Below are 22,499 nucleotides of genomic sequence, written 5' to 3'. Positions count from 1 at the left end.
CAAGCTCTGGTGGCATTTAGGAGGGAAGATGTCAGGGCTGGCAGTGAAATGGCACAGCTGAGGCTGAGCAGTTACCCTGCATGGGCCCTGAGGTGCCCCCAGGCAGCAGAGCAAGGGGCAGAGGTGGGTGCCTGATCCCAGCTCTTTCCAAGCCAAGGCAGTGCTGGGCTCCCAATCATCCCCCAGTCCCTGGGTGGTCGTGCCAGTGCACATGTGAATGACCAAACCAACAAAAATTCCAGTTTTTCACCCTCCTGTTGCTTGGTGCTGGGGAGGGGATGTGAAACGAGATGCCTGCTGAACACCCCTGAGCCCACCAGCTGCAGCCAAGTGGTGTGGATGGTTTGGTTTAATTCTTTCCACCCTATCAGGTTGGTGAGGACCACCAGTGGGCTGGGAGCTGCAGGCTGGGTGAAGCTGGGTGACAGCATCCCTTTCCCTGCTCCTGGAAGCAGCAGCATCCCAGCAGCTGGCACATCCCTCTTCCCACTGAGGATCAAGAGCTATCCTGGCACGGACTGGTGGGATTCAGTGCTGCAAACCCCTCAGTGACAGCTCAGAGAGGAGGACGAGGACATGAATGGAACGAGGCAACAAAGCTGCTCCAAAAATCAAAGCGCGTTGCCCCTTTTTTTTTTTCCCCCGGCAGAGATCCTGCATTCATTGATTGTTGACATGACATATGTGGGTTGGAGAAAGGCAGCGGCAGCTTCTGGCAGGGGAGGAAGGGGCTGGGGGGGCCGGAGGGGATCTGCAAGCCGAGATGCTGATTACCAGGGGCAGCAAATAGCTTGCAGCTGCCTCCGCTCAACACGCTCTTTGTGGCGCTTGCAGCCACTCTTTGGACGCAGCTATTTTTAATTTCCCCAAGCGCGCACAAAGCGAAGGGGGTGGGCGATGCCGCTGGCGTCCCCCCTTCCTGCCCCCGCTCCCACCCCTTTCCCAGCCAGCCCTGCGCTTCCCGGCTTCCTCCCACCCTCTGGGGAATGTGGGGAGCTGCACTCCCTCTTTTTTGGGTTTCTTTTTTTTTTGTTGTTTTTTATTTATTTTTAATTTTTTTTGGGTCCGCGTTGGGAGCCGGCCTTGGTTTCCCCCCCTCCCCTCCGCCCTGCGCCAGTGAGTGCGGGGAGCTGGGAAAATGCAGAAATAAATAAATACACAATTAGGCAGGCGTCCAGCCGTGGAGGGGGGCGTGCTGCAAAAAGAGACTCCGGCCAAATTTTGGAATGCCTGAGAAAGCGGCTGGAGCCGTGGGCGAGTGTGGGGTTGTGGGCTTCCCACCAGGGCAGGGGTGGCTGTGACCCCTGAGGAGGAGGAGGATGAGGATGAGGATGAGGATGAGGAGGGTGGCAGCTCCCAGCCTTGCTCTTGGGGGGCTTCCCCCCACTGGCATCTCACTGAGTCCAGGACAAGGCGCGTTTGTGCTGGAGCACGGTGAGAATGAGGGTCTCAGTGTGCTCTTGCCTCGACTCAGGAGTGATTTTCTGCCAAAACCCAAGTTGTGCCCTCTGTTCAAGCAGCAACACGGCTCGGGGTTAATAAATTACTTATTTGCAATCTTTGTTTCTCTGTTAGGTAAGCATTGGTGAATATGATATTTCTGCTTTATCCCAGGCATGAATTATTCATCAGGTTTGGAGGCTGTGAAAGGAACGTCAGGTTAAAACTTGCGTGGAGACAAGCTGAGGTCTTCAGTGAGGTTTTGTAAACAGCTTTTCTCAGGGTTACCAAGTGCAGGGGTTTTGCAGGAGTCTTCCTCCTTTTGTTTGTGCTGTTTTAGGGCATTTCTGGTGAAAAATGAGAATTTCCAGGCAGATTTGATTATTGGTCTTGCTCATTTACTTACCATGGGCTGCAAGATACAAAAGTAGAAAAAAAAATCAAAATACTGTTTTTCCTTTATGGAGAACCAGGTAACAGCGTGTGAATGTGCTCTTGGTAATGTGTATTTTGTAAGATCTTTTTATTTTGCCCTGTTTCTTCAAAGCTACAGAGGAGGCTCTTCCCTGCAGTCACTGAAGTCTGACTGCAAGCAGGCAACGAGATAAAACAGCCAGACAACTCTGCTGAAAGTTGAAATTACCATAGGTAAATCACGTGTGCAGCAGCTTCACTTACCCTTCACCTCCTTCCTGCAGGATCCCATCCAGGAGCTGGTTTGTGGGAGTGTGTTAACAGCCTTGTGCTCTGCTCCTGCAGGCAGCACAGCTCCTCTTGTGCTGCTGCTGCAGGAGAGAGGTGCTGCATGTGGGGCTTGGGGTGCTCCAGGAGCTGGGGAAAGCAGGAAAAAACCACCTTCCATGGAGGTTTTTTCCTGGCATGCACTCCACAGCTGTGCCACATCTCTGCTGCCATGGCAGATGCAGGGAGGAAATTCTTCCCTGTGAGGATGGGGAGAGCCTGGCACAGGCTGCCCAGAGAAGCTGGGGCTGCTCCATCCCTGGAAGTGTCCATGGCTGGGTTGGATGGGGCTTGGAGCAACTTGGGATAGTGGAAGGTGTCCCTGCCTATGGCAAGGGGCTGGAACTTTAAGGTCGCTTCCAACCAAAACCATTGGATGAATTCATAAGGATGAGCTTTAAGGTTCCTTCCAACCCAAACCATTCTGTGATTCTGTGACATGATCATGGGGGTCTTGGCTCTTGCACCCCCCAGGCCTTGGGTGCTGTGGCTCTCCATGATTTTATGGCCAAGCAGAGCCCAGGGAAGCTGCAGTGAGGCCGTGGGCTGCTGTCCCACTGTGCCCCATGGCTGTCCCCACTCTCCTCCCAGTTCCCTTTGCTGTGGGTGGCTGGTCCTTGGGCAGAGGAGGCAGAGGGAACAGGCACACAGCGTGGCTTTAGAAGCGTCCCAGCAGCATCCTGACCTCATGCAGGATTTCCACCTGTTGTGATGGTGTGACTGGAGAGAAAGGTGGGGTTTTGGAGCACACCCAGCCTTGGCCCTTTGCTCCACATTTCATCAACCCTGCTGCGATCGCATCGATAAAGGCTCAGGGATCACCAGGGCGCTGGGGAGCTACTGGGATATAATTAGGGTTTTGGTTCACTTTCCTGGCTGCTTTCCCATTAGGGGAGGGACAGCAGGGATTATGGATGGAGCAGATGTGTGGAGGGAGGGGATGTTTGGCTTGCATGGGTGGTTAATGCCATGTACAGGCCAGTGCTGGGGGGGAGTGAAGTCTGTCATCCCAGGCATGGAGCATGGAGAAATCTGTTGTGCTCATCCCCCTCACGTGCACGAGCCCCAGATTGCTCCCCTCTGCACAGCTGCTCCCAAAGGAGGGGTTGGGAGCCGCACAGGGCTGTGAATTCCCTCCTCTCCCTGTGCTCCTCTACAGGAGCCAGATGTGAGCAGCAGGTTTAGGGAGAAAATGCTGCTACCCTGGGACAGTTCCAGCAGCCTTACGTGTTAGTAGTGAATTTTTCCTGGGCATTTAAAGCACTCCTTACCCCAGGTGCCACTTGCCTGTGGACCTGGTGGTGCCTGCCTGGCCAGGCCAGCTCTTTGCTATCAGTGTCAGTGCCTCCATCACATCATGCCTGTGGCAGCAAAGGCCAGCTCAAGCTGCTGCTGGGTGGTCTCCTTCCCCCACAACAGTCATGTGTGTGCCTGTTGGGAGCTTTTCTCCTTGGAACTGCCCAGAAGGCTCTCATTTTGTACCATTTGGTGAGATGGCCAATGGTCAAAGTTTGGGAAACTCTCTCCAGCCATCATCTTGGCTTTTGGGAAGGTCTGCAGGGTCCAAGCTGGTCTGGAAGTTGCTGGAAGCAACACAGAGTGGGTGTGGGGTTCTTTGTAGGGTGTGGGGTACAGGATGTGGCTGCTGCTTGGTTGGCCAAGCCAAGCCAACCTCTTAGGCTTGGCCAACTCTCACACCTCCAGCTGCAGACCCCCAGGGCCCTGGGAGCCCGGCCTCCTGGTATTCCCAGCCCGGCAGGAAGCTCTGCAAAGCTCATAAGAGCAGTGCTGGGGAATAATGAGATTTCCAGACTAATTTGGCCGGATTCAAGAACTTCCACTGAAGCATCTGCGCCCGTGGGAGTTGCCGGAGCCTCTGGTGGATCTGGTGCTGCTGATCCCCAGGGCTGTTGTCTCCTCCTCTGCAGTTGTTGGGTGCCGGTACAAGACCTGTATTGACAGTCCTGGGGATACCTCACCACCGTGGCTGCACCGTGAAATTATCCAGAGTTCCAGACAATGGCTGTTGGAGATGGCTCTTCATGGCTGTGATGCTGCTGATGGCTTGGTCTGTCCCGGTGTTCTTACACTGATTCCTCTGCTTGGTTGTATTGGCAGGAGAGGCTGTGGGATGGTGAGGAGGAGGAGATCTGTCCCTCCTTTCCCTCTAGGCTGGAAGGGAGGTGAGTTTACGTAGTGGGAGGTACAGGGATTTGATTGATCTAATTTTCTGCTTTCCTTGGATGGCAATTACCTTGGTCATGTTCCCTCACCCCCATGAAGCAGAAATCCATTTCCAGCTGGAACTGGCCAACATGGGTAGAGGTCATCCTGCCTCAATCCAAGCTTTCCTCCTCCTGAGCCGTGTCCAAAACTGGCATCACTGTGTGTCTGGCCCTCTTGGTGTGTGGGTGACCTCAGGGAGCTGTGTTTGCTGGTGTTTGGTGAAGCCCTTGCTGCTGAGGAGGCTCTGTGAGCACAGAGGTGGTGCTGAGCTCCTGCACATGTGTGCCTGGCACGCGGTGCAGGGACCACCTGGGACTCGTCTCCTACACCGAGGGGGTGGAGGATAAAGTTGACAAGGCCAATTTGGAGCAGTGCAATTTAAGATTCAAGTATCAAGATGCAAATGAAGCCCGTTTTTCCTTCCCACCTCCAAACAACTGCAGTTCCCTCTCCAGGAAAATCCTGTCATGATCTCTGCACCAAGCTCTGGTCTGTCCGTGGTCTTGCCAGGTTTTTGCCATTGGGCTGATTACCATGACAACTTGCTGGAAGGCTGCAGATATTTGTTTCCCCCTTGGCTGGTGTGCCTGTGCATCTGGGAGCAGGGAAGATGCCACGCTGGCAGCTGGGAGCAGATGGGGTCGGATCTGTTATCATCTATTCCTCCCACCCCTCTCCTCAGAGGGGAAGAGAACATTTTGCATTTTAAATGCATCTAAATCCCATAGAGCGAGAGGAAAGAGTGACTTTTGGGTTTGCAGGGCTGCAAGGTGGTGCCTTTGGCACTGCAGGCCTGGCAAATGCCTGTGCATTTCTGGGCTTCTGCTTTGGTCCCCAGAGAGTTGGGATAGGGCTTGAGCAGATGCTCCAAGCTCTTTGTACAACGTTTGGCTTTTAGTTTGGTCCACAAACAGCCAGGATGGCAGCTGAGAGCAGCCTTTGGATACCCCACCCTGGTGGGACCTTGCTGACCATCCCATCATGGTGCCAATGTCTTCTGCATCTCTCTCCCTCTTCCTCTCCAGCAGCATTGGAAGTGGAATGTGCATATCCCTGGTTGCAAGCTTCCCTGAAAGGCTCCTGCATTTGTCCATACTGCTGAGGACCTAGAGGGTCAGACAGCCCTGCTGAGAGAGGTTGAACCCACTTGGTGACCACCAGTGGGTTTGCTGACCCTCCCTGCCCAGCACGTCTGGTTGTGCCAGGACTGGACACGGCTGTTCCCACCATGCACAGACCCCTGAGAGGCTGTTCAGCAGGAAAGAGGTTAACAGGAAAGAGGCAGGCTAGGCTCTGGCTGCCAACTCCGACCCTGCTTTGGAGTGGGGAGCAGCTGGGAGCTGCAAGAGCAGTGCGAAAATAGCCTTATAAGGCCAAGAGGAGCCGGCTCCAGCCTCCGCACAGCCCGGGCCGGGCTCGCTCCGCTCCAGCGCCCGCTTGCAGGATGGGTGCCCGTGGGGATGGGGCTGCACATGGGATGTGTGGCCCCAAACCTGCTGTCTGGGCACCCCTGGCATGGGTGCTGGCCGTGCCTGGCTGAGGTGGCACTGGGTGGGAGACGAGCCCAGGGGTGCACGCAGCCAGTTTGCAGCAGCTCCCGGCCCCGCTCAGTGTTTAGACTCGCTGTCTGTGCACATAAACACCGACTCTGCTGAAAAGTGGCCCCTGGCTGAACTCTCCTGCCCAGCCCCTGCACTTCACCCCCTTCTCAAAGTGCTCCCCGAGGAAGAAATTTCCATCCCACTGGTAAAAGGGGAGCTGATGTTGTTTTATGTCCTGGTGGAGGCTCAGGAGGGCTCTTCAGGGGCTGGCATGCATGGACAGGTGTGTGTGGCACTTTCTAACCCATCCCAGCTCTTTGGGGTGGGTGACCTGGGGCTATGGGGAATTCCTTCAGCAAAACAAATCCCAGGAGCTGGCTGTCAGCGCCTGTGATGAGCGACCCAGGGTCAACAGTGGGGAAATCTGTGGTGGGGCTGGGGGAAGTGGCATTTGTGGCATTTTTCCATCTGGGGAATGTTCTGCATTGCTTTCTGCACATCAGGTCAAGTGTCCCATCCCCTTCTTGTGCTGGCACAGGTTTGTAGCCAGTACAGAGAGGCACATTGGCAGGTCACATCTGCAGAGCACTGCTTGTGCCTCTGTCTGTGAAAGGGAAGTTTGCAGGTGAGAAAGGTGTGCTCAGGTGGCCAAGAAAAGGATACCTGCCTCTTGCTTGGATGGCACAGGGAAAGCAGAGCCGCTGTGGGGATATGGGAGCACAACCTTCTGCTGCCCTTCAATGGGTGACTCCTCCAGTCCATCCTTTTGCAGAGCCCACAGAGGTTGTTTTCAGCCTCTTTGTCTAATTTAATAAATCCAGGATGCTCAGCCTGCCAGCTGATCTATAAGTGTAATAAATCTGCCCACCGCAGTGCTCTGGCCCTGTTGTGGCCCTGTCGAGAGCCTCGTGCCTGGTGGCAGGAAGCCCAAAGGGCTCATTAGAGCCCTGCTGCTGTGCCAGCCATGCTAGCCTGGCACCTGGGCAGCTCAGGGCAGGCTGAGCCAGCCCTGTGTGTGTGTGCACAGAGCATGCAAGCTGGGATTTGGGAGCTGCATCCCCAGCTGGGATTTAGGAGGTCATGCCTCACCTTGCATGGCTGAAAAGGGGCGAGTCTACATCTGAAAAGGGATCTCTGCAACTCCCTGAAAGGTGGTAGCCAAGTGCGGGTCAGTCTCTTCTCAGAGCTAACAAGAGGGAACAGCCTCAAGTTGCTCCAGAGGAGTTTTATTGGATATTAGGAAAAATTTCTGTAATGAAAGAGTGGTCAAGCACAGGAACAGGCTGCCCAGGGAAGGAAGGAGTCACCATCCCTGTAAGTGTTCAAAGAACGCATAGATGTGGTGCTTAGGAGGATGTGGTTTAGTGGAGGACCTGGCAGTGCCATGGGTTGATGGTTGGAGGTGTTTCTACAATTCTGTAACTTTTCAAGGAGTTGGTGCTGTCCTGATGGCCTCCAGGTGGGAATGGTGGATGTGGTTTTGGGTCAGGCTCCCAGTGCCATGCTGGTGCTGGGAGCTGCATGTCCAAGCTCTGTCTGTGCCCTTGCCCAGCTGTGGTTGTCTCCTTGTTAGCCTGATGTGTCTGTGACAGTGTGACAGCAAAGTCCTGCTCCCTTCTGTTTGCATCCTGCCTGGAGCACTGCAATCAGCTGAGCCCAGGCCCTGGGATGGGGGAAGCTTTAGCAGACACAGGAGCTGCCTTTGCAGAGCACAGGGGAGTGCTGTGAGTGAGCAGCACTCGGCAGCCACCTTCATGAATATTTTAGCTGGGAGAATTAACATTTGTCAGGGCACATTTACGGAGGCAGCGTGGATGTCTCTTCCCCAGGCTCGCTGCTGCTCCAGGGCAGTGCTGGGAGCCAGGGCAGAGCTGCCAGATCTGAGCCCAGAGTGGGGCAGCAGAGCTGTGATCTCCCCTGGGACAGCCAGGCCCCGGTGCCAAGGCAACCAGCCCGCCATGCCACATAGACAAATGGTTGTGGGTTTTTTTTTTTCCTCTCTCTTCCCCTCCTGGTTCTTGGCAGAAAGTAAAATGTCCCTTTTGTTTGGTTTCCTCCTCCCCCTGCCCCATCGCCTTTCTTTAAAGGTTGTGTTCCAGATTTCATCAACCCACGTTGTGTAATAGCCCTGGACAACAGGCTGGGCATTGGCCATGTCCCTTGGAGGCCATGGCACAGCCCCTCCTCAGGAGCCTGACCCTGGGGTTACCTGCTCCAAAACATCCTGTGTACAGCTCCTGACCAGAGCTCCCTTGTAGTTTGTATCAAGCTGCTATGTGTTAGAAATGACAGGGAAAGTCCTTGAAAAAAACCCAGAATTTTTAAAATCAAAATAATCCTGTTTTTCTAGCTCAAATAATCCTGGTTTTCTACCTCAGCTCTGCAGTGCCTTATGGAAATGAGGGACTTTGCAGATAAACCCTTTTGATTTAGAGCATCAGCTCCTGTATCTGGTAGTTCATCACCTGAGAAGCATCCAGCACTGTGCAGGAGGATGCTGTAATGCCCTGCTTGGGATTTCTTCCTTCAGGCTTCTAAGAGGCCCCCATTCTTTCTTTGCTTCCTTTCCACTGCCCAAGGAGGGGGCTACTGCAGTTCTGAGCTCTGCATCCTTAGGAGCATCCATCCAAAGATCCCTGCATCTCATGCAGAGCCTGCTGCTGCTGTTGATGTGGAGAGCCTGGCATGACTCACGGCCTGGGCACCCAGGGAGGGAGAGGAGGAGGAGGAAGAGGAGGAGGAGAGCTCTCTATAGGCTTTGTGTGTTACGGAGAGGGACACTGTGAGCACGTGTGTGTGTCAATAGGGATCTGTCACTCCAGAGGGAAACAGCAGCACAATTGTTTCTTGTCTCTGGTTCCTCTGCTGGCACTGGCAGCCTGGAGAGCTGGAGCTGCTCGTGTGATGCAAGTGCTCCTTTTCCTGTGCTGGTGAGGGACAGGCACTGCTCCAGTGACTGGGCTGGAGGCACCTGCTGGCACTGGTGGCCTCAAGGAGAGCTGGAGGTGGTGGCATTGGTCGTGTCCTCTGCTTCCACAGCAGTACACCCTGCTGTGCTTCCACTCCTACCATTAAAGGACACACCCAGCCACCAGATACACTTCTGGGGTAGTTGGGGGCTCCATCCCATTTGCCCCAGCATGGGAGAGGGCAGAGGCAGGGCCAGCACCTGGGGACAGGGCTGTCCCTCAGCTGGGGACTGGCAGCATTCAGGAGCTGAGCCTGAGCCTCCACTCCTGCCTCATCCAGACACGAAGCCACCCTGAGGTCTGGTGCTGGGTTCAGCCTTCTATCTGCTCTTCCAAGGGCTGGTTCAAATCCCAGCCCTGTTGTTTTGGTGTCTCTGCCATGGAACACTTCTCTGCTTCTGCATTTATTTATTTATTCCCTTCCAACTGCTGAAGGCACACAGTCCTCACCTGGCCAGGGACCGGCTTTGCTCATCCTTCTCCAAGGTTCCCCAGCCTTGAGAAACCCTCCAGCCCAGAAACAGCTGCTCAGAGGTGAAGAAGGGGTCTAAGCCATCCCCTTTTCCTTGGTGCAGTTTGTGTGTGTGCACACGCATTTCCACCAGGCACCATTTGCATTTTGCTTCACTTCAAAGTGCCTGTGCTGCCTCCAAGGAAGGAAACAAATGGTGTCAAAGAATTTACATCCCAAGTGAGTGAGGCTGCTGGTCTGTCAGGTTTGATTTGCTGTCGAGGGGTGTGGGGTGCAGGGGAGCTGCAGTGGGACAGAGGGTTCATCCCCAGGGCTGCCGATGGAAAATGGTCACTCCCAGCTTTGTTCCCAGCTCTTTGCTGCTGTCCTGGCTCAGAGGTGCAGTGCTGGATGGAGACTCATGTGTCAGGCTGTGCGAGATGCCAGCATTCACCTTTCACAGGGAGGGCTGAGTGGCAAAACCACTTTGCAGGGCCAGCCCCCAAACCGGCTCCTGGGCTCCGGTCAGGGCTGGGCGTGGGCAGCAGGAGCAGCCACCCTGCACTGCCATGGCCTTGCAGGGTGTTGCTTCTTCCTCTCCTCCTGTGCCAGCTCCCTGCCAAATCCCTCTGGGGCCTTACAGGGAGAATGAGTGGCCCAAGATCCCCCTGTGGGGCTCCCTCCCTCCTCCTCACCCCCTTGTCTTTGTTGAATTCCCTCGGTGTAAAACTGCTCTGGGAGGGGAAGGAGGTTGGACCTGGATCTTACAGTCCTGGAGGCCTTGGCTCTGCCAGAGGCCAGCAAGACAAAAACTTTTCTAAGACTCCACTTGGAACAGGAGAAAGTTTTTCCGTTGGGTTTTTATAGCTCCCGGAAAGCGGGGTTTTATTTTTGTTGTCTAAGACAAAAAAATCCTCTTAGGAGCTGACTACCCGTGGTGGTGCAGGGCAGGAGGCTGGGCATGCGCCCTGCTGGGGTCTGGGCTGGGCTTTGCTCTCCCTCCCTCCATCCTGGGGGGTCTCTGGTTGCTGATTCCCACAAGGAGAAGAGGAGGGTTTGGTGTCCCTGATGTACAACTGGTCCAGTTCATGTACCCAGTGCTGAGCACCTGTGATGGCTCCTTGCCACCCCTGGAATGTCAGAGGATGCTCCCACCCAGGGACACAGCTGCAGGGAAAAACCTTTTTCCTGGGGAAAGGGGTTATTTCCCACCACCCACAAATGGCTAAACTGGGAGCTCTGGGAGACTGATCTGAATTTTCTGGGTTTGTAGGCTGGGGCCATTGAGCTCTCTCCTGTCACCCTTTCTTTGCATGGCACAGGCTGCTTTTGGAGGGGTTTTGCTGGCAGGGGAGCTGGTTTCCATGGTAAAAACCTTAACAGCATCTGCCAGAAATCTGTCTCCTTGTTGGCCCGGCCATCTGGAGGGCACAAGGAGGCTTTGGCAGGGTGAGGAGGTGTCCACAGGCTGCTTTAGGTCCCCCTTTGGTGCTGTTGGCAGCTCAGAGGGATCTCTCCATCAGTGATTTATGTCCCAGGTGCAGGTTTGCCCTGGGCTGCTGGAAGGACCCCAGTGTCACCGAGCCTGGTGGGGACAGGCAGGCTGGGGACATGGAATGGCTCAGGGGGCAGGGCTGCAGGCGCTGGGGACGGGTGGATACGCTGTAATCGGATGAGCCAGCGCTGCTCCAGATGGACCTGTCAGCTCTTGTCAGTGCTGACACCCCTCTGCATGTCCCTCAGTGTCCTCTTGGGCCACAGGGGCCACCACCTGTCCCACTTCACCAGGTCTGCTTGGAGCTATGGGGCTGAGAGGTGACACTGTGCAGAAAACCCACCAAGCAAGGTCCCTTCCACGCTGCAGTCCCTCCGTGGTTTTTTTTTAATTTTAATGGAAAAAACCTGGTACTTGTATCTGTGTGTTTATCCCTGAGCCATCCTGTGCTGAGGACAGTGGGACCTTGCTGCTTTGCCACCCCTGTCCCCAGGTGCCACCCCACCAGCCCAGATGGATTGCAGCTGCAGAGCAAAGCTGCCACTTGGTGCTTTCCTCAGTGTCCAGGTGCCACAGCAGGGCAGCCATCCTTCCCTGTGTGTTTGGCATAGGAGAAGCACTTCAGTGGCAGCAGTGGACCAGGCTGGTGTGGCAGGAGTTGTACTGGTTGGTCTGTGTCCCCAGGTGTGTGGCACAGAGCTTTGCTGTGCACTGGGCACGGCACACAGATGGATCTGGTTACTTGTGGGCAAATCACCTTGGTGTGTAGGATCCTGGTGTGCTCCAGGAGAGCTTTTAGGGCTCAGCTCTGCACTCCTCTGCTCTTCTCTCCTTAAAGTTGCTCCTTTCTCCTTTCCCTTGCAGCCAACCACCCTCCCCCAGGGCACCATCAACATGAACCAGTGCACGGACGTGGTGGATGGGGAGGGCAGGACAGGGCAGAAGTTCTCCCTGTGCATCCTGACCCCGGAGAAGGAGCATTTCATCCGAGCTGAGAACAAGGAGATCATCAGTGGGTGAGTGATGGTCAGAGCTGGGGCTCAGCCACTCCCAGGCTCTTCCATTAGCCACGAGGAAGAGGAAGGTGGGTAGGTGGCTTTGCATACCCAGGCTGATCCTGGGTGCTGGGGTGACCCCACAGTGCTTTTAGGGATCACATTCCATCCCATTTTAGGCACCAAGCCCACTGGCACATGTCCCATAATTCTGGGGCTGGCATGTCCAACCCAGAGTGCCATACACCCTCTGATTCTCATCCATCCCTGGGCAGATGTGGAATCCTGGGGTGGATGCTCCCCACCTCCCTGGTCCCAGGGAATCATCTCACCTCCAGGAGTGGTTTAAATGTCACAGGAATGCAGTGGCTCAGTGACACTGAAGATTAGACCGCTAAAATGAGCAAATCAGGGTAAATTTCCCAACTCCAGGTGTTGGGCGGTGACCTAGAAACATCCTCTTCCATCACTTACATGCCAGCTGGGGTTGAAGCTGGGGCTGGTGAAGGTGCAGAGCCCTGGAGAGCCGAGCAGCCAGCACACAGTGACAGAGTGGGGCTGTGCTGCTGCTCACCTGAGAGCCTTTCCCACATGGAGTGCCCGGAGCTCAGTGCCTCCCTCCCAAAATCTGACATTTGAAACTCCAGCAGGAAGGTGAAGGGATGAACACTTGCTCTTTCCCACTGTTCCCAAGGCACAGCATCTCCTGCCTCCCCCAGCCCTGGCAGCAGCAGAGTCAGCACTTTCTGCTGAGATTTCTATTTCCGAGCCTTATCTTAGGTCGAGACTCCCCTCATTCTGTAAATACTTGTTGAAATAGACATCTTTCTACCAAGAATTTGTGATTTTGACCAGATGAGTGTTTTCATACATTGAAATTTCCCTGCCCTACTGAGACAAGAGAGCACAGGTGAGCCTTGGGTTGACAAACCTGTCCCCCCAGCCCCATTCACAGCGACGTGCTGCAGGGGCTGTGGAGCAGAGCCATGCAGAGCCATGTGGGAATCACAGCTCAGGGGAGTGAGCTCCTCTCCTCCCTGGCAGGAGCACTGACTGCCCCAAACCATGGCCAGCCCCATGGCCTGCTCTCTCCACCTTCTCCCCACGCTCTGGTTCCCAGCTCAGCCTTTGTTGCTGGTCCTGCCTGCCGTGGGAGGGAGAGGCATTGCAGAGTGAGGTGGGGCTGATTTATTGCTCATCAGCCCAGCAATGGGTTTTGAAGCAGTGCTTTTGCTCCTGACTGCAGGCATTAATCATCCCCCAGCAGTCCCACTCTGGGGCCGAGCCAGGCTGGTTTTGTTTGCAGTTGCAGCACGACAGGAAGATTTCCCTGGCTGGGGGAGAATTGGTTTCACGTTCATTCTGTGCTTCTGGCGTTCATTGCTTCACCAAACCCCACTTGATGTTGTCATCTCCAAACACTTTACAGCAGCAGTGTGCAAAGCAGGGGGAGAAGGGAAGGGGAGCAGGGACATTTAGGGTGGGAATGTTTCCCAGTGGTGCAGGGATCCCTGTGGAGCTCTCAGAGATGCGGGGGCAGGTTGTCAGGCCACGGTGGGAGGACACAGGACTTCTCAATGCCGAGTTCATGCTGCTCTTCCTTGGACAAAAGCGCTTTGTCTGCAGTGTGCGGGTGTTGGCATGGCTCACGGGGACGGTCCTGCTGGAGGCTCTGTCCCTCTCCACTGTCTTTCAGGATCCTTGAATCCCTGCCTCATGTCAGCCTTGGCTGTGGCCTCACTTTTGCAGAGAGTAGGGTTTGAGCCAAAGCACCCTGGGGTCATCCTTCTCCTGCCTTATTTTCCCCCAGGAGCTGGTTGGGATGGTTTCTGGGTATTGTTCAGCAAGCTGACCCTGACCAGGTCAGCATCACTCCTGTCCCTGTGGCACAGACCTCACCTTCTGCTTCTCTGCCTGCAGGTGGCTGGAGATGCTGATCGTCTATCCCAGGACAAACAAGCAGAATCAGAAGAAGAAGAGGAAGGTAGAGCCCCCAACTCCCCAGGTAACCCAGGGACACACACACGCACTGTCACCCAGTCCCTTGCCTCACTCTCAGGGCCGTGACCTTGCTCTGATCCTGGGGTAGATCCCCCCCAAGCCATTGGGATCTCCAGCCCTCTGATGCTGCCTGTGTGAGAGCTGGGGCAAGCTAGGACAGCAGATTGGTGTGAATTAATTCCTGGCCATCACTTCCAGGCTCACACACTCCTGCTTTCCTGGCTGCTTTGTGGTGCCACCCCTGCACACAATCCTGGGAGTGGCCACAAAGCCACATGGTCCCCAAGGGGGACCAGGGAGAGGTGCTGTTCATGGGCCTTTTCCTCAGAAACAGGATGAAATTCCATCGGGTTCCAGTTACTCCCTTAGAGATGACCCCAGAGATAATGGGAATGAAAGGAAAATACGAAAGGCCAGGGCCAGGCTGGGAGCTCCGGGGGCCGGAGCTGGGCTCTCCAGGGACCCGCCAGTGGCTTCGTGCTCACTTTGACTATAAATGGTAAAAAGTGGGGCCGGCTCTGACTCACTCGTTCCTGCCTGGCTCCCACGTGGCTGGAATGGGGGACAGTCCCACAGATGGAGAACGTGACCCCAGGGCCACCCTCGTCCCTCGCCGGGGCTGAGAACAGCCGTGTCCCTGAGGCCGCCTGACCTCTGCCTGTGTGTCCCACCACAGGGAGGGCTCCTCCAGCCTTGCTGGGGACCAAAACCAGCATCAGGGCTCCCCTGAGCCTTGGTCAGGGCTCCCCTGAGCCTTGGTTTTCATGTCCTCTTTGATGAAGTTCCAGGGATGGCCCTGGTGCAAACTGGGCCATGGATGGGTTTTGTACAGTGTTTGTTTGAATAAGTTTTCATCACTCCACTGGATAAAGATGTTCTGGGCAATGGGAAAAATGTTAGTGGGGGGATGATCCTTTTTTGCACACCAGGCTGTAAGTCTGAGCCACCCCTTGCCGAGGTCTGGGGTCCTCACAGCCTGAACAACCCCTCAAGTGCTGGCTCTGGTTATGCTTTAGGGAAAATGCCTCCTCCCTTCATGTTCTGAGTTGTCAGTCCTCAATTCCTAAGAAATGGACTGTCGCATTTGGGACACCCCAGGGAGTGGGTGCAGCAGGGCAGGGATGCTCACCCTGGCCAGGGTGCACCACTAAACCCAGGCTGGGTTCAGCAGGGGGACGGGGCGGAGACGACAAGAGGCGCAGAGCCAGAAAAACATCATTCTGGGTTACATTTCATCACCATGGCAACTTCTTGGAAACCGTACAGGATCTGAGCTCCTGAGCACCAAATAAGGGAAGCGGCTGTGGGAAGGATGGCGGCTCCCCGTGGGCAGATGGGCTCCCCAGGTGCTTGGGGATGGGGACCAGGGACCCTGGTGGCACACTGCCCTCTTGTCTTGGCACAGACCACCCTGTCCTGCTTGCTACCCTCCTTGCACTCTCTCCATCCCATGCCTTCCATCCCCGTGGTGCTGGAAAAAGGCTCAAATTCACTTTGCAGAACCAACCTCCATGTGGGAGCTGCTGCTGATGGATGCTGTGCTGTGTCAGGAGCAACCTGCAAAGGCAGAAGCAGCATCTTTCCTCTGTCTCCCACATCCTGCTGATGCAGGTGGCTGGTCCAGGGAAGGAAAGAGGATGCTGAGGAGAAAATCAGCACTGAATTCTCCTCTGTGAAATGGCCTCTCCTGAAGTTGGCTGCTGTTCAGCTTGCTCTCCATGTGCTGGTTGAGAAAGCTTACATTCTTCCTAAAGATGGCCACACACTAATCAGGCAGTAGATTATGTCTTAGAGCTGCTTAGGGAGGGGTGGGCACCTTTGTGATATAAAAAAATAATTTTATATTCTTGCTTTTTCTCACTCTCCATAGCTTTTGGTTGTCTGTGGTACAGCAGACCTTGGTTACAGCTGGATGCTCTTGGAGCATCAAGGTCACTTTCAACTCTCCCCATCATTTTGCATCATCCCTCTGCAAAATCACCAGGTTGGGAGCAATGCAGGGAATACCACTCCTGCTGCAGTTTTTTGGACAGGGAGTTTCAGGTGTTTTCACTTTGCTTTGCAAGTAGATTGCAGTTTTAGGGGGAAAAGGGCAGGATTCTCTTGCAGCTTTTGCTGTGCTCCAGCACTGGGAGAGTCTGGAATGCCTGTGCCTGCCTGCTGCCCATGGGAACCTGAGGCAGGGTTTGGGGCTGAAATGTGGGATTTGAGGCTCTGCCCTGGGTTTGCACAGGGGTGTGGCAGGCTCAGGTAAGCAGAGCGTGCCCAGACACACCTCATGCAACCAGAGGCTGGTTTTGCTGATTTTGGTGCATTCTGCCTCTTGGAGTTGTTCATACCCCTGAGCAGGAGAGAGTTAATGTCTCTGCTCCCTCACAGACTTTCTTTTTGGCCCACATCTCTGCCTAATTAAATACGTATCTACAAATAATTACGTGGGGGTGTGTGTAAGAGATATATAAAGATATATATCCTGAGCTGGTGATTAGCTTTGGGCTTGGATCAATGAAAGGGAGTATAAGGGACCTTGGAGATTGGCCTGATCCTCTGCCTGAGCAGGATGCCCCTGAACTCTCGATCGTTTACCTCCAGCACTGCATTCCTTTAGTGTGAAATTTCCCAAGGGGATTTTTTTTCAAACTGAGGTCATTTGCTGCTTGTCATGGCTGTGTGTGGAGCCAGGACACACTCCCTGGGAGATCCCTGGTGGCTCTGGCACAGCCCTGCAAATGCCAATGGAGGTGCAGGGCTAAAACCCACCTGATGTGGGAGGAGGGGATGGAGAGGATGCTCTTTGCAGCCCTTGTTCCCAGCTTTCAGTTGTCTGTTTGTGCACTCCTGTGTTCCCCCCTGCTCCATGGAAAGGGAACAAGCAGCTGAAAAACTTCCCACAATCCAAAGGGGAGTTAATTGTCATTGATTTATGGGTGGCTTTAAGAAAAATAATCTGTGAATGCAGAAGTTTAATATGACAACAGCAAAACATCTGCTAATGAACAAAGCCAAGGAAGGAGTTGGGAAAGCTGCTGCCTCTTCTGGGTCACATTCTGAACCTGGGCTGGCCAGGCTGTGGCCACCAAAGGGGCATCATCCATCATCTGATGGACTCCAGAGCTCCTTGTTAGCAGAGAAGCGCTGAAGATGATGGGGAATGTTTTGAAAGGGTGTAAAGCAGTGACACATGCTGCTGTCCCATCCCTGTCCTGCTGTGACATGTCATGGGCAGCACCCAAGCTATGTGGAGCTCACACCTTGGGGCCAAGCCCTTGGGGACCCTGAGTGTGTAGCTGGAGCAAACTGTCTAACTTCCTGTGTCAACTGGTTTTTTTAGGAGCCTGGTCCTGCTAAGATGGCTGTGACCAGCAGCAACATTCCCAGTGCCGAGAAGGTCCCCGCCACCAAATCCACGCTCTGGCAGGAAGAAATGAGAGGCAAAGACCAAGCAGATGGGGGCAGTGGCATTGGCCCAGCCCAGAGCCCCATGCAAGGCCAGGCTGGGGCTGCCAGCTCCATGAAGGACCCTGTGCTGGACAGCAAGGAAGGTGAGAGATGGGGGTGGATGAGATGTCCATTGCCTTGCACCCATGGAGCTGTGGTTGCCAGGCTGGGAGGGACAGAGGTGGAAATGCTTGCAGAGCTGTGACTACAGCTACCCATTTCTTGGTTTGAAAGTTCAGATCTTCCACCTGTACAAACCTAACCCAAGGGTTGGATCAGCATCCCCAGTTCCCTGCAGACTATCCCACCATCTCCATAGGTGTGAGGGCTGCTCAGAGTGGAAAAGCCAAGGGTGCAGGAGGTAGCATCGCATGGGGCTGGTGCCCAGACCAACTTTGCTCTCACACCTGCCCCTGTCCTGGGTGGAATCAGGGTGTTTCTTTCTTAAAAGCAGAACTTGGACTCGAAACCAAGCGTGGTGACTTCTCTGTCCCTTAGAGGAGAGCTCCATGAACGGGGACCGGATAGACTGCGGGCGGAAGACGCGTGTCGAGAGCGGGTACTTCTCCTTGGAGAAGACCAAACAAGACTCGAAGCTGGAAGAGCAGCAACTGCCACCCCCACCAAGCCCACCTAGCCCCAGCACCCCAAACAACAGGTACAGTTATCCCAAATCGCCCTCACAGGAGCATGCCCAGCCCTTTCCTTCCCCAGGTATCCGATCAGGCGACCGAATGATTCACAGCTTCTCTCTGAACTCCTTGGACTCGAAGAGCAGTTGCCCCATGCACAAGGACTCCAACAGCAGAGATGTGGGAAGGGGAGCTGAGAAATCGGGGCGGCCCCTTTCTTTTAAAGCCAGCCGGCAGTACACCACCCTGGCCGACGTTCCCAAGGCCATTAGGATCAGTAATCGTGAGGCCTTCCAGGTGGAGAGGAAGCGGCTAGAGCGGAGAACCCGCGCTCGTAGCCCTGGCAGAGAAGAAGTGGCCCGGCTCTTTGGGAATGAGAGAAGGTAAGGGATGAGTGGCTCATCTCCTTGCATGCTTCCAGCAGCACTGAGGTCGCGTTCCCAGCGCAGCCTGGATGGAGCAGGTGGAATTTGCTGGGTGGAGCTTCTTTGTTTTTCAGTGCTCCTGGGTTTAAGGGTGCCCATCCTTGCTGACCAGGTGGTGGGATGTCTTTAGTAGTGGTAGTGGGCAGGTGTCACCCTGCCTGGCTGCTCTGGGGATATAGAATGATTTGGGTTGGAAGGGACCTTAAAGTTCATCCAGTTCCATCCTCTGCCATAGGCAGGGACACCTTTCACTATCCCAGGGTGATCCAAGCCCCATCCAACCTGGCCTTGCACACTTCCAGAGATGGGGCAGCCAGAGCTTCACTGGGCAACCTGTGCTAGTGCCTCTCCACCTTCACAGGGAAGAATTTCCTGCTAGTATTTAATGTAAAGCTGCCCCGGTGTTGGGTGGTGTTGGATGCCCACCCTGGTGGCACACGCTGGCAGCCAGCACCAATAATTAGGTTAGCTCTCCTCGTGGCGTTAGTGCCAGGTGCCTTACGCAACTGCCTAATGAGCTGAGAGAGGTTTCAAAATGTCACAGCATTAATCTGGGAGGGGAGGGAGAGGTGGGTGCAGTGCCAAGGCAGGGCTCAGCAGGCTGCAAAACAGCTTTGTGTGGAGGAGGACGAGGAGGGCGAATGCAGCGCACGCCGGGTGCCCTCTGGGCGAGGCCAAGGATGGGCTCCCCTCGCCCTGGGAGAGACACATTTGTGCAGTGAGGGCAGTGGAGCAAGCTGGGAGACAGGCCCTGGGCGAGAGGGCTGCCTGCCAGTCTGATTTCCCTGCCCTGCTTCTCCTCCGGGCATGTCCTCTCTCGCACAGTTGCAGTAGGAGCTTCTCCTCTGCTCCTTCCCAGCCCCTAAAGGATTGTTTTCCAGACTGGCTGGGAGAGCTGGGAGCAGCTCTGGGATCTGCTTTGTGCAGGTGCCATCAGTCGGCAGGAGGATCCCAAACCTGGCCCAGACTGTGTGCAGGGAGTGCTGGACTGGGTATAAATGAGGAAAGTTTGGGTTTGGCTATGTCTGCCTTGGGAATTGGCTTTTCCCCAGGATGGAGGAGGAGGATACCACCTTGGCCATCCTGGCCAGGGACAGGGCTGAGAAAAGGCTGGTGGCTCTGGTTATCAGGCTGAGTTGGTGCTGCCTGTGACATTGTGTCCCTGCTGCCTTTGCTTGCACAGGATGCCCTGGCAGTGCCTGTCCCCAATTTGACTGTGCCAACAGTCCTTTGCCCTGGGTATCCTGAAGCACTGGGATCATCCTTCATGGAACTGGGGAGCAGAATTATAACAGATAACAGGGCCTGGGAGAGGACATTGCTGCCAGAGTCTGTCCTTTTTTGTCAGCCCCACTCACTGCCTGCTGGTGGGTGACTTTTCCCAGGGAAACTCTGTTTTTCCCAGCCTGGCTTAGGCTGTTAACATTATTTTTGCTTTATCAGTATTGGCAGCAATCCCCTGCATCAGCCCAGGGCTTTTATCAGAGCAGAAGGGGTGCAGGGAGAGGAGCAGGAGCTGCACCAGGCACTGGGGTCTTGCTGCCCACAGGGCTGAACCTGGTCCAGCTTTTGGGAGGGGGGTGATGGCAGAGAGAAAGGGGAGGGGTCCCCACCTGCCAGAGGGTTTGGCCGTGGATCACAGCCCTCGGTGCTGGAGGAATGTGCCATGAGCAGGGGTGGCTCAGTGGGTGTTCAGGGATGGGCACATTTGTTTTCTCCTCTGGTAACCTGGGAATTGGCCGTGCAGGTGGTGTGGGTGGAGAGGCCCTGGAGTTGGGACAGCCATGTTGGAGCTCAGTGGATCCAACAGAACACACAGACACTGTCCAGTGTTGCACCAGAGAATTAACATTCCCCAGCACTCTGCTCAGCTTGGCTTGGCTGCTTTTAACTCGAGTTTACTTAGTCCCTGTGTCCCTCTCATTTTTCTCCTCTGAGCTCAGACTGTGCTGTTTGAGGCTGGGCAGATACAATAACTCATTTCCATGCTGTGGGGTTGGCTTTTCCTCCTGGTTTAACCCCATTTGTAATAATCCTTCTCAGTAACCCACTAACATGTCTGGGAGCACTTGTCCCATGCCAACCCCACAGGCAACAGCCAGGCATCGTGCAGATCTGCCTTTCAGTGCAGCCAAATGAACTCACTCAGATTCTGTTGGTATTTTCAGCTCTTCCTCCCATTTTTTTTGGTGTGTAAATCAGTGCAAATGTCAGTGCTGTGGATGGAAAATAATTATTTCAGGTACCCAATGTTGCATCCTGAGTGCCACACCTGCAGGCTTTGCTCCAGATAAAACCATTTGTCGAGGCTTTTCATCCTGCTTCCTTATCACAAGAAATATTACATGTTAAAGGCCAGGAATTTTCTGTGCTGACCATTTATACCTGACTCTGCCTCCATGCAGACATCTGAGCTTGCAGCCACTCAGAATCAGCAATCAGGAAACAGGAGATAATCTCCACGATTTTGGCAGAGCAGCAGAGTGCGAGTTCCCTCTGCTGGCATGTGGCAGGACAGGGCTGCAGCACCCAGCAGGATGTCACACTGGCCTGGGGGACAGGGATTGAGGCCAGAGAGGTGGAGCCATCTCCAGTCTCCCCTGTCACACCCATCCCTAGGGCAGAAGGGCAGGGGCAGCTCTTTGGAAACCCCATGGATGAATCTGGAGGTGTTGCACACAAAAATCACAGCTGAAGAGAGCTGCAGGGATGTCCTTAGACAGCAGTCCCCATGTCCCAGAGAGACTCTGCAGCTGCAGGGATGCATCCCTGCACATCTCAGGATTTCTGTTTGACAAACTTGGGGTTTTGTGCACAATTCCAGGGGTGCAGCCTGTAAAACCACAGCTTTCCCAGTTGACCTGATGTTCTTCTCACACTGCCAAGAGTTCACTGTGGTGTCAGCCACATCTGCTGTAGGAATGTGGTCAGGGGCTGAGGTGTATTTCCAGCATCAATTAATAGCAGAATTGCCTGAAATTGCTTAAAAGACTTTTCTTGCTCAAATTCTTTCTCTGGAGTTTCTTGAGGTGTAAAGCTCTGCTCTGAATTCTGCTTCTCCCTATGCAGAGGAGCTCCTGCTCTCCCAAATACAGGTTTTTATCTTGTAAAACTATCCTCATCATTCTGGTGGACTGCTTGGGAAATGCCTCTTCCTTTTCCTGACACTCTCTATTTTTCTTGATGCTTAATAATGAATGAATCCAATAAAAATAAAGGCCTTTCTTCCAATCAAAGAAAATCACTTTAATGACAGCTCCTCCTGGTCTTTTGAGCTTTCCTTCCCACTGCACACCCCCTCCACTAACAGCTGAGATCTGCAGCCTGGGTTTAGTGGCCTGGAAAAGATTAACAGCCTGCATGGCCAAGGCATTCCTTGGGATGAGCTTTTGTAGTTAAAAAGCACTAAATGGCACTGTAGCTTTTAAAAAGCTTCTCCATACCTGTCCCAGCCTTGTTTTGTCCACCCAGAGCTGCTGTGCAGGAGGGAGCAGCTCAATCCAACACATGGGGAGAGGAGGAGAACCCTTCCTTCCCCATCCCTCCAGGATCTCTGGCAGTAACCTCTCTGAAATGTTGATCTAATGGGAAAAAAAAAAAATCTTTCCTGTAATCTGGATGATATTAACCCTTGGGGCTGTGATTTGTTGCAGTGATTTATTTTTCTCCTCCTTTTTTTCAATGATGAATGACTGGAATGATTTTGATTTTGTTTTGTATGTAGATGCAGATATATATAATTTCCTCTTCTGTTCATTCATTTTCCAGCCTTGTTTTCTTCCAGGTCTTGTTGCTCTCCACCTTCTCCTGCTGTGTTGCTGTGTGACGTGTCCACCTTTACTTCGCCTGCTTCGCTACCATCTCATCTCAATCTCAAGCCGTAGAACAACCTGGTGGTGCAGCCCCTTTCATGAGAAATCAACCTGCTTTTGATTTTGTTTTTATGGTTTTTTTTTTTGGTTGGGTTTTTGTTCTTTTTTTTTTTTTTCCTCTTGATTTGTTTTTCTTCAGACCTTCACCTAATAGGGCACAGACAATGTTAATTCATGGACTTTTTTCTCCCTTCCGAACTGAGACTCAGAGAAGGCTGGGCCAGTATAAAAAGGGTTAAGAGAATGTGACTCCAAAACAGTTCCCTGTGTGTC

The 22,499-nt window shown here is 54.0% G+C and overlaps 1 protein-coding gene across 9 annotated transcripts in view; it reads left to right on the top strand.

Annotated features, from left to right (window-relative positions):
- MPRIP (myosin phosphatase Rho interacting protein) overlaps window positions 1–22,499 on the top strand; it is a 72,630-nt gene that overhangs the window by 18,893 nt on the left and 31,238 nt on the right. For 4 of the 9 annotated variants that reach the window (XM_074553137.1, XM_074553133.1, XM_074553136.1 and 1 more), the window contains exons 4-8: window positions 11,728–11,879; window positions 13,779–13,863; window positions 17,191–17,401; window positions 17,796–17,955; window positions 18,043–18,312. In XM_074553137.1, coding sequence (XP_074409238.1) covers window positions 11,728–11,879; window positions 13,779–13,863; window positions 17,191–17,401; window positions 17,796–17,955; window positions 18,043–18,312 — 878 coding nt within the window. Of the gene's footprint in view, window positions 1–11,727; window positions 11,880–13,778; window positions 13,864–17,190; window positions 17,402–17,795; window positions 18,313–22,499 lie in introns of all 9 variants that reach the window. The other 5 variants (XM_074553138.1, XM_074553139.1, XM_074553140.1 and 2 more) reach the window with 3 other exon arrangements.

This window comes from Zonotrichia albicollis, chromosome 16 (genome assembly GCF_047830755.1).
Source record: "Zonotrichia albicollis isolate bZonAlb1 chromosome 16, bZonAlb1.hap1, whole genome shotgun sequence".
In the NCBI taxonomy this organism is placed as follows: domain Eukaryota; kingdom Metazoa; phylum Chordata; class Aves; order Passeriformes; family Passerellidae; genus Zonotrichia; species Zonotrichia albicollis.
The sequence above is the reverse complement of the archived record's forward strand: the minus strand, read 5'-3'. Positions and strand labels throughout refer to the sequence as shown.